Below are 11,467 nucleotides of genomic sequence, written 5' to 3' on the forward strand. Positions count from 1 at the left end.
TAATTACCAAATACCACTTCAAAGGAATATCTTTGCAAACGATGAATTTAAAATAGCAGCACAGACAATACAGTATTGTTGAAAAGTCAAAGGTTTTTGCTCATCTTGTTAATGGATAAGAGTTTTCTTTCCTTCAAATGTACAGCGGGACTTCCACACACGTTTCAAACATTGATGGTCAAATCTGCCGTCCTTGGAGTAGAATTGAATGGTTTCCGACCCAAAATATGCTGAACTACACGATCTTCGTCGTTTCCTTTGTTGACCACCCAGGTTGTACAGCGTGAAAAGTAACCTTGATCAGACATTTCCATTTTGTTTATTTCAGGTAAATTGAAACAACGCACCCATGCTACAATTTGCATATTTAGGAAGAAACGGAATGGCCAATGGTCAAATGTAGCAATATTACCGATGCACGTAGCTGGTTGGACAGCATTTCAAATTAGAAAGCCATCGGCCAATCGGAGCTTCCCGGCACTGTGACGTATACGTAGACAGTGATTAACATACCTTGCGTGAAATGTTTATAATGGCTATCGAGCTCTAACAGGTTTCAGAGTACAGCTGTTGTTTTATCTCGCTTAAGAAAAGTGTCGTCGCTTACCATTACAAAGTTCTACTCTTTGAGAGTCCAAACCATGGCGCAGTATTCCATATCCACCGAAAGCGTGGAGGATATCTCCTCATGGATGGATGAAATGACGGATTTTAACATGTCACAAAACTACACTTTCTACGGAACTCTGAGCCTTGGTCCCGAAGCAATTGTCATCCCGACGGTCTTTGCCGTGATATTCTTCATCGGAGTGATCGGAAATGGAACGCTAGTTCGCATTGTCCTGATGAATCCCAGCATGAGGAGCGTGCCCAACGTTTTCATCGCCAGCCTCGCTGTGGGAGATCTCCTGCTTCTGCTGGTGTTCGTACCGTTCAACGCTCTGACTTACATGACCACCGGCTGGCCGCTCGGAGAGCCTATGTGCAAGATCGTCAACAGCGTCCAAGTCGCCAGCACCGGCGTGTCCGTGTTCACGCTGACGGCACTGAGCGCCGATCGTTACCATGCCATCGTCAACCCGATGAACAAGAAAGGTAACAACATGATGAAACGTACGTATCTCAAAGTTATCTTCATCTGGTGCATTTCGCTCCTACTCGGCGTTCCGACTCTGGTCTACAGCAAGCTGATGAATTTTGTCTACGACGACGGCAGCGAGTTCCAGTATTGCCGGGCGATTCCGATGAATATGGAACTACTGGATCGCCTGCACATAGCACTGATGTTCGTGCTGCTGTATCTGGTACCGCTGATCATAATAAGCATCTATTACGCTCTGATCGCCATCAAGCTCATCCGAAGCTCCAAGTCGGTGCTCGGGGAGAGCCTGCGCAACGAACACAAACAGTTGCGGGCCAGGAAACGGGTCGCCAAAGTGGTTCTGGTATTCGTCTTAATATTCGGTATTTGCTGGCTGCCATACCACACATTCAACATGATCATCTCTTTCAGCGCGGACAAGAGCCGATACGAAAACTACGGCATGATGTTTTTCAAGTCCCTGGGAACGATCATGGCGTACGCAAACTCTTGTGTTAACCCACTGGCCCTCTACTTTCTCAGTAACACGTTCAAGAGCTACTACAACAAGTACATCTTCTGTTTTTTAAGCAACAAAGAACAGCGCAACGGTCTCGTAAAGTCCGATTTTCGTGACAACAGTTCCTTCAAACGCTCTCCGAGCCGTACCCTTAGCCGTCTGACACAGAGGACCATGGTCTATACGGTGTAACCAGCTTATCATGGCACATAGGAAAAGTTCTGGAGGACGCATAATAATCAGGTAAACAGCACTGCCTTCTTGAAGTTCAGCGTGGCTGGACAGAGGAAAAAAACACGTTTCAATTTGTCAAACGATATTTACCTTGTCAATGGAAAGAAGCGGATTTTTTTGGACGAGGGAGGATACAATGTGATCAACTCTGATACTGCGGGACAGTACACCTGAAATTCATGTGCTTTGGCAGTGATAAACCAAAATAGAGGGCGCTAATTACGAGGCGCAGGCACGGGACGCAAGAAGAATATGAACACATGCTGTTACCGTAAGGTTTTCAAGCAGTAATATTTCTACAGAGCTCCGAGAAGACGCTTCCTGCGCACATGAATGCTATATGTGTCGTCTATACCCGATTTGAATGTAGAATTATCACTTTACTGCGATTTATAACAGTTGTTCCTGCAATCATGTATCCAATAAGGTTTTTTTTCTGAATCTGGCCTTTGGGTTGCCAAGACAACAACAAAGACTTGTTTTCTCCGGTAGGTACAAGGAGGTTTTCCTTTAAAAATTTTGTCACTGTGAACAGAATAACAATCAATACCAAAAGAGAATTCTCGTTCTCGAGCGCACATAAGCAAAGCTTTAAGATGTCTCAAATTGGCCCTCTGGGAAAAATCGAATTGGAGACATTTGGTGCATTTCAGTCTGCTATGATTGAGATCAGCCCCAACGCCCACCCACCCACCACAAATTGAACAAGCCTGTGCGTTTCCATGACAATGATATTTTGTACTTAGCCGCAGGCCGTAAGCGTCTCGACGCGAGGAAGTAGCAAGCATCGATTTAATGGCGGAGCAAAATTACAGAAATTGTTCGTATCGGAACATCGTACCAAGGCAACTTTCACTCTTTGGAAAGTAAAACAGAAGAAAAGCATTTCAGAAATTGAGCTATATTATATTTTTGATCGTGCAATAATGTATTTCTTGAAAATTAAAGGATTTCGTATGATTTGTCCCGTTGTATATACGGCAGGAATAGTAATGTATTGAAAATGTTCGTCTAATGGGCGACATATAGAAAAGACCAGAGTTTAAAGGTAAGAATTTACAGTTCAACGTCAACTATTCTGATGTATTATTATTTCATTGTTACGACATACATGTGTAATTAAGATAAGCAGACTCTCCACGTAAATTAGGACTAAACACATTTTTCTACATACGTGACATAAACTATGTGTTACTTTTGTGATCTCGACATTTTCCTCATTCGTTACAGTGAGCGTGAGAGTTGGTTACTTATTTACTCCAATAGTTTTTGTCTGTTTTAGTTGAGTGCTGAAAACACAGCGTTAAGCAATACTTTGTGCAAGTTGGAGCACAGATGCGTCTGTGAAAGTGTAGAACCGTTCACAATTGATAACCTGAGATACATTATGGTTTTGATTACTGTTTATTGTGATGATGTTTTCGTTACTTTTGTTGACATGATAATATTTTGCGTTGGAAAGGGTTTGTGAGAGAGGGTCACTAAGGCGCAATAGTTGTGCTATTATCATCATCGAATCCTTTTTGAAATAATTTAGAAGATTTATCGACGTTGACAAGCCAAGTCTGGAAAAAGCATTCTCAAATCAACAAAGACGGTGTCCAGATTTTTCAAATGACCAGTTCAGAGCGTTAATCACACACAACATTGGAATCAGTGCCGGGGTGACGACTCGATAATCTAACTTACATTGGAACAATGATTATCACAGAACCTTTTTTTGAGAACCTCGTTAGACAGACATCTAGGGTCCGTCGTCGTTTGCTTACGACACAGTTCCAATAAGACTTTGATTTTTAGGGTGTTGCTCTCTTTACATCCTTTCATTTTGTGTAATCATCTTCCATGATTGATTGTTTGACAGTTGCCTAGCCTAATTAGTGTCAGTATCCTTGTTGACGTGGCGTAACTCCACGCTGAAACGGCATGGCTGTCTGGGTGTAATGAACGTGTTGTAGACGCATCTGCCGCAACTCTCATGAATATATCTTCTTGCCCTTTTTCATAAAATTCAAATATGTTATATCTTGACTCTTGCTTCAATTATCATCTTACATTGTTATCTGTTTATTCAAAGGCGAGAGTAAGCCATTATTTTAGGAGAGTATTTCAGATAAGCAAAAGAGTAACGTTGAAGGCACTGTCGACACTCTTAAAGGACGAAAAACAAAGGCAACATCTTCCAATTGTATTTGGTGTTCTTTAGTTTCATGAAATGTCTTAATAGTTGTTCTATTCGGAGAATGCGATGAGGTAGCATATAGTTCCTTTCTCTAACCCTGTCGGTCGTAGGGCAGACTGGAGGAACAATTTTTGATGTGCACCAGAAATGTATGCAAACGAAGCTTCCACATTTAGTTATTAGATACCGTCTAGAAAACAGAATGGAGATCGTATGTGACGATGACCATTGCGACATGGTATATTGGGATCATTGCCATATAGGCAACATTCAACATTCAACGCAATTTTTAAAGTCGTTTCAAAAAACACATCGCATTTTTTCACTTTTAATCCTACAACACCCCGACTGGTTTACAAATACATGTAGTTAAAGAGAGACCAACATTAAATTCGCGACAAAACAGTTTAACCCAATGTACATAGTCCGTTACATACCTAACTCTTTAAACATTTCAATTTAATGTACAATTAAACGCACCAGTATCTAAATATCACTTGATTTATAAACAGTAAATATGAAGACTCAATCTTGTTTGGAAAAGAAAGTTTTGAGAATAAAAATATTTTTCCATAAGTCACCACCGGGAGGCACAACTATTTTTGCAGAATATCGTAAAAGCTATAACAATTTCCTAATTGAGAAATCTTGTAATCAGACCAGCATCTTAGAGGAAAAATATTGAAGTCTGTTTAGTAAGTATTTAGTTTATGCTGATATTTTTTTCTGTTACTTTTCCTGTATGACATATGTCTTCTGATTGTAAACATTTTTAAAAAAGGGCTTGAAGTTTGTTGAACATAGTTTTCTTTGCCTTTTACTGTTCATCGCTCAACGTATTTTGTTTCGCTGTCTGTGACTAATTAATAAAAGTATTTTCATACTTGACATTGACCTTGGCTTTCAGTTCTGTTTTAAATTATTCCTCGTTTACCAACCGTCTCGCTTCGACTTTTTAAAGGGAAGTGGTCGTCGGAACTGCGCATGTGCAACTTTCTCGCTTACAAACAATGTATTTCATGCACTATATACAGATGCATATTGTCAAAATAGCTGCAACATTTTAAATTTTACGACGTACGTTAAGACCAACATGTTTTAACTTTCATCAGTCGCCAACGTACCTTGGATACAGTGTTTATATTGGTCGTAGGGGTCCCTAGCGACCTTTGAGCGCCGTTCCGACGACCACCGCCCTTTAACTGGTTCTCATATTTGGCTATAAACAGTATTGACCTATCGCAGTGCATCGGATAGAATGTTAATTACATAATGTAGTGTGTGCTTCGGCTGGTTAAAGGATTTGATATTGAATAAACGGGCGATACTCTAGTATCTAACTATCCTGACAAATTTTGTCCTCCAGGATGAAGTCTGTGTATAAAGCTATGACATACCCGTATGAAAAATGAGTTAATTTAACATCTTATTTAGCAAAAGTACCCAAAACGATTTATCATAATATCATATTCATAATTTTAGTCTGATGCAGGATATGATTTCGTTGCATAATCCATTAAATACTATGCATTACATTCTGTACAAATACATCGACATACTTTAAAATTAAGCGCATATGAAAAGACGACATTGTACGGACCCACGGGAGTAAAAAGTCCATTCTTTTGAAATGGTACCCAATAGAATAGAAAACTCATCTCAGCGCCTGTGGTCGACTTATTTGGACCAATAAATGAATGATCTCAAAAGACACAGAAAAGCACGGTATTTCACGACACATATGCTCGAATAGAACCAGTTGTATGACCATACTGGTTAGGCTGCGTCACGGCTAGGTTGATGAAATGTAAACACGTCATCAACCTTAGAGTGGAGTTGGAGATAGCTTCATTTTACATCATCGTAATCATCGGCAAGGCATACAGATAACTGGATGATAAATTATAACAGTTTTATCACATACACAAAGAATTTTAATTTGATATTTTTATTGGAGCCATGGCAGATCACAATTAAGATGCGAAGATACTCGAAATGGTTTCTGGAGACAAGTCAGGCTGCAGAGATAAGACAGTGAGAAACAACACCTTGACGTGCGAATAGGCAAACAAGCCGTAGAAATTGGCACGGTAAATTGACATGCTAGTTATCAAAGACTGACATTCCCTGTCAATAATTTAAGCACGTGGAGATATCGAGAAGAAAAAAATGTTGATATTGTCACAAGAAACGTTGCCAGTAGATATTTCAATTATTACATTTCTTATTTAGATTGTCTATTTTCTCTGCGTCCCTTGAGTCGATATGACCGCAACATCTCTCTCTCTCTCTCTCTCTCTCTCTCTCTCTCTCTCTCTCTCTCTCTCTCTCTCTCTCTCTCTCTCTCTCTCTCTCTCTCTCTCTCTCTCTCTTCCCCCATTGACTGTTTAAGACAGGTTTCAATCAGTACATATTGAATGGTAATTCTATAAAATGTCATCACAAATAATCAATATAGCGGAAACACTGTCTGACAAAGTAAAATTTTGATAGCTCTGTTCTCAGACCAGATTCTGGTCTGTGTTCTGCGCTGAAGCCCCAGCAGAATTTTCCCACACGGGCGTTGAAGTAGGGAAACATAAGATGAAATATTTACTCTTCCACATCACTCAACATTTTGTACAATGGGATGGCGAAAACATTTGCTTCGTGTTCGAGCAAGGAGCGTTACACAGTGCCGTTGCCACGACAAACACATCAAGAGCAATTTCAAAAACCACATAATGTGCACGCACTCGGCGACGGACCACTTATGTCACCGGTTCGATATCCGGTCCATCTCATGCACATGTGATGCACTGTTGATAGAATTGCAGGATATCGTGCCCGGAATGTAATTCTGACGATAACAGCAAATAGGAAAATTCCATCGGAGACGACTTAGTAACCCGTACGCCATTTTTAACGATTTCTTTCCGATCTCGAGATATCACTCCTTACCATTAAATACAAACAAAGCTCCCTTTTCTTTGCTCAAATTATCGTTCCTATTCAGTCATGACTTCCCTGTTGTGTAGTTTTAATTTTAGTTTTTATTCAACATATGTTAACAGCGTACGCTTAAAATTTTATTCGTTTTCGGATGCTTCTTCCAGTTGCATTCAACTGGGCGATATTTAGCATGAGCTTTCGCCAAAAACAATGGTTTGCGATGAAAGTGGCAAAACATGATAACACCAGGGAACAGCATGTGTAAACACTCAAAAGGAAATATTGAAAAGAAAGACATATCAGAAAATGAATTACAACTGTCTACCAGAGACTAGACAGTTATTTTTTGACTTGCCAAAAACCTACAATCTGTTTACACTGTGAAAGTCCGTGGACGATGATCTGAGTTCTGCCTTCCTTTTCACAGTTGTGCACTTACAAGATTAATTTCTTCAAACCATCGCATTAAAATCATTTATTGGACACCCTGGTGATTTAATATTCTGCAAAAATTTATATATATGTATACGGAGACACTCTGCTATGGAGGAAATCCATCAAATGCATCGTTTTAATCTTGCCAGTGGCACTCGCCCATCGTACTGCGATACACTATAACGCTGGTCTAAACTACTACAGGCTTTGACGCAGCTCCAAACAAGTGACCTAAGAGCTGATGATCCGTGGCATTTTTGAGTAAACGACTTTTTCATGGGGAAATCAAAGAAAGGCCTGGGAAAGTAAGGAAAAACTGCACCATGTCATGTAATTTTGGGGCTTGCGGATCATGCAAAAGCGGTTCAAGACCTTAAATGCTACGTATTGCCGATGTTGCGCTGCTGTGATCCCCCCCCCCCCCATTGATGAAAATTATCTGATTCTGCCTTGTATTCAGTAATTTACAGAAAAAATGTGAGTGAATACGTCATGATGAATCTACAGAACAAAACTACACGCTATTATGACAGCGGCTTTAGAGAACATGGAATGAAGAATGACAAAAATGAAAAACAATAATCCAAAAATTGACATTTTGATTATAAATTCATGAATAAGGCTGTCCCATGCATCCAAAACAATATAATTATGAAAGCTGTCGGAGAGCCCTTTCAAGAGAGGAAGGTATTTGCCAAAGGATTGGGAAAAGGCACATCGAAATATGAAAATTTTGATCGTTATGTAGGAATAAACCAGAGCAATGGGTACCTGTGAAGGAAATTTCAAAGCCACAAGACGATGGGCATTTTTGAAAAGATTTTCGAAGAAAATAATAGAAAATCTCCGAAAATTATTCTAAATTTATCCTTATTTAACCAACCTAAATAATCACATCCTCATAATATAAGCAAAGGAGCCACATATGAAAAAAATATTGGATCAGTAAGTCTTGAAGATATCATTCTTTTGTAAGAGTTCATTATGTATGCAAATTTCTAAACTGTCATTAGTAAAGTGATAGATCTATTGCAGTGGTACGACAAGTTGGAGGGTAAGTGTCTTCGTAAAGTTCCATAAAATCCAGGACAGCCAGTACTGGGATACTCAACGGTTTCTGAAATTAGTGACTGTGCATCCAAATCTAACCTTGACCCCTCGTAAGCTATGACGTCATGTTGGATGTACAGCCGAACATTATGCAAAGTGTTAATGTTACTTATGCAAGCCACGCCCACATAAAACTTGTCATTTCTTCTCGTTGAGTAAGCACACTTGCAAAGTTTCAGTTGAATCCGATCTGTAATCTTTTATAAATTGTCCCGACAGACAGACGCACAGACAGACGCGCAGACAGACAGACAGACAGACAGACAGACAGACAGACAACAACAATATATCAACTCTCGGTTAAAAACCACGGGACTAAATAACCGAGTCCGGTAATCATCATTTCAGTACGCTCGTTATGTAGAATAGAATTACCATTTCACATCATTACAAGGCTGACCTCAGGCTCGGTAATGGTTACAAGAAGTTCCAAATGGAAACGAGAAATTTAATTTGGGGAAGAAAGGTATCCTAAAAAGATCAAGTCCTGACCATCCGTTTTGAGGTATTGAACACAATCAAAGTCCATTAGAGCTCATTTGTCATCGTGAACGAAAATGGGAACTTTCTGTACGATGGAATGTCGAGTGGAATGCTTTATCGAACACGCCAAATGATGATGTGATTACATGTGTCTCTTGAAATGCGTGTTTCAAATCGGCAATGATGCTGCACAGTGCGCAAGTCACTGAAAGTTCGATCCAAAAAATACACTGTAAATTGCTTACATTACGTACATTGGCATGAAAACGATAAAAATCACTGCAGCGTGTGCACATAAAATACGTGTACCTTCCTGGTACAGGACACTATGCCATGGCCTGCCTATCTCGTTCAAATATATGAGCAAGACAGATTCACTTGACAGCCACGCAGTTGTTACCGCACCTGAGGATGGCACCATCGCCTGTTTCTCCGATAGAAACGAGTTACCTGAAACCATTGATTTAAATTTGTTGCACAGAACGAATAACTGACATTTCCCCTGTTAACAATTGAAATGTAATGTTATCATGTCTCATTTTGATATTGCTTTGATTGGTACTTATGGCTTCAGTTCACATTAAGTATTATGTAAGTTGTGATTACATCGAAGTTGCTGATAAATCACTTTTGGCAACAGTCAAAAAATACAATTCCTCAAGTTTAGGTCATGCTGACGAACAAAGTAATCGTGTGCGTCAATTATCGCGATGTGATGTGGCTCTTTGATTTTCGTGTTGAGAGAAAACGTAGTCATGGACATTGGCAATATAACTACCCTCAGGTTATTGGATTGAGCGTTCTTTCACTAATTTCATCTCAAGAGTGCGCTCAAAGCACATCATTTGCGTTCCAGTCTCACAAGGTTTGAAAACGTAGTCATAAAAATCATCGACTTTTTTCAGCATCTTATGAATGAAGTACGGCGTTTTTATCCATCGAGACGATATCATTTCAGTTGTATTGCACCGGACAGTACCAGTAAACAAGGTGAGCGACCGTAATCTCATCAAAAACGACTGAATTCTTTATGTGCAAAAATGTGTAATTCACAAAGGAAGTGATACGGTATATAACATGGATATTACATCATTGTCATTATCGACTCATGCAATTCTTTAATCTTTTGATATCGGTGTTGATATATTGATATTATGTTTCCTAAAAAAGTAAGCAACACATTTTTGCCATTTTCCTTCACATACCGCACTCCAATAAGGTGTGTTCAAGGGTTTGATATTTGCCACATACACGACATTTTCCATTACTGAAATTAAAAGTTTTGGCAATACTTCTTGTGATTAGATTTCTCTTTAATATCTTACCAATTCAATCATGAGCTATGTTGCTCACGATTCTTGTTGACTTAAAGCGATTGGACAGAGAAGTTTTGTAATTGCTCGTGAGATCGAGGTTATCGGTCCACTTTTCGCCAACATGACCTTTGACTTTATGCCATTTCTTATCACCAAATTTCTAGCACCGTGGTTTGGTTTTGACATTAATCTTTGTTAGACCATATTTCTTTAAAATTAAGGATATTATATATATATATATATATATATATATATATATATATATATATATATATATATATATATATATGTATGTATGTATCGTGTATATTTGACCTGATGATTTGTTACCACGATCTGAAATAGAGTTTAGTAGAGTTGCCCATTCTATCATAACTTCTTTCTTTTTATGTTTATTTGTATCCCTGTTATTTGTGCGATACTTTTCCATAGTCCAAGTCAGTCATTTCTGTTCTCATTCGAGATATAAGCTTGTTTCAGTCGAATGATAATACTTTACGACTATTATTTCATAGAAAATGATATCCCTTCATTTTTTTTCTGTTAATATTGTACCACATGCCTTCGCGCAGAAGATTACTCTTTAATGTTGGCAAATTCACTCTCAGAAATCTTAGTGCCTTCCACTCATTCAACACATCACTATACATCACTATACATCACTATACGGTCGGATTTGCTTGTTGTTGACGTTGGAGATTACAGCGATATTCACCGGAAAATTTATTGTCAAATTTCCTGGTGAAATACTTTGATAAGGAAGCCCACTTAGGATTCTCCTTATTCGAATTCATCTCAATTGATTTACGTAACCAATTTTATCTAAGTGCCATAATACTTTTAAGATCAACAAGATTTCTTTACCGCAATCGCCATATTTTTGAATGAAAATACCCCTTGTTGTGATATCACTTTGGGCTCTCTTTTATTATTTCTTCTTTGCTTTGTTAAATTGCTTCTCTAGGTACATGATCAAATGGTGCCAGGTACCGCAATTTTGATACATCTAGCATATCGGCAATTATAGTCCTACCTTTAAAGGATACATTTCTATAAATTCACTTTGTCAAATTACCGGGGTCGAGCACTTTAGTATGATATGCGCCCTCAACTGAGTATCATTCGGAACATTTGTTTATGTAAATCATGTAACTTCCCTGACACGTTACTTTACG

At 38.8% G+C, this 11,467-nt stretch overlaps 1 protein-coding gene across 1 annotated transcript in view; it reads left to right on the forward strand.

Moving 5' to 3' along the window:
- LOC139142252 (neuromedin-B receptor-like) overlaps nt 1-4,904 on the forward strand; it is a 108,025-nt gene extending 103,121 nt beyond the window's left edge. The window contains exon 3 of the mRNA XM_070712137.1: nt 329-4,904. Within this exon, the coding sequence (XP_070568238.1) occupies nt 642-1,793 (1,152 nt within the window). The 5' untranslated portion in view covers nt 329-641 and the 3' untranslated portion in view covers nt 1,794-4,904. The remainder of the gene's footprint in view (nt 1-328) is intronic.
- The last annotated feature ends 6,563 nt before the right edge of the window (nt 4,905-11,467 follow it).

This window comes from Ptychodera flava, chromosome 10, assembly GCF_041260155.1.
Source record: "Ptychodera flava strain L36383 chromosome 10, AS_Pfla_20210202, whole genome shotgun sequence".
Taxonomy (NCBI): domain Eukaryota; kingdom Metazoa; phylum Hemichordata; class Enteropneusta; family Ptychoderidae; genus Ptychodera; species Ptychodera flava.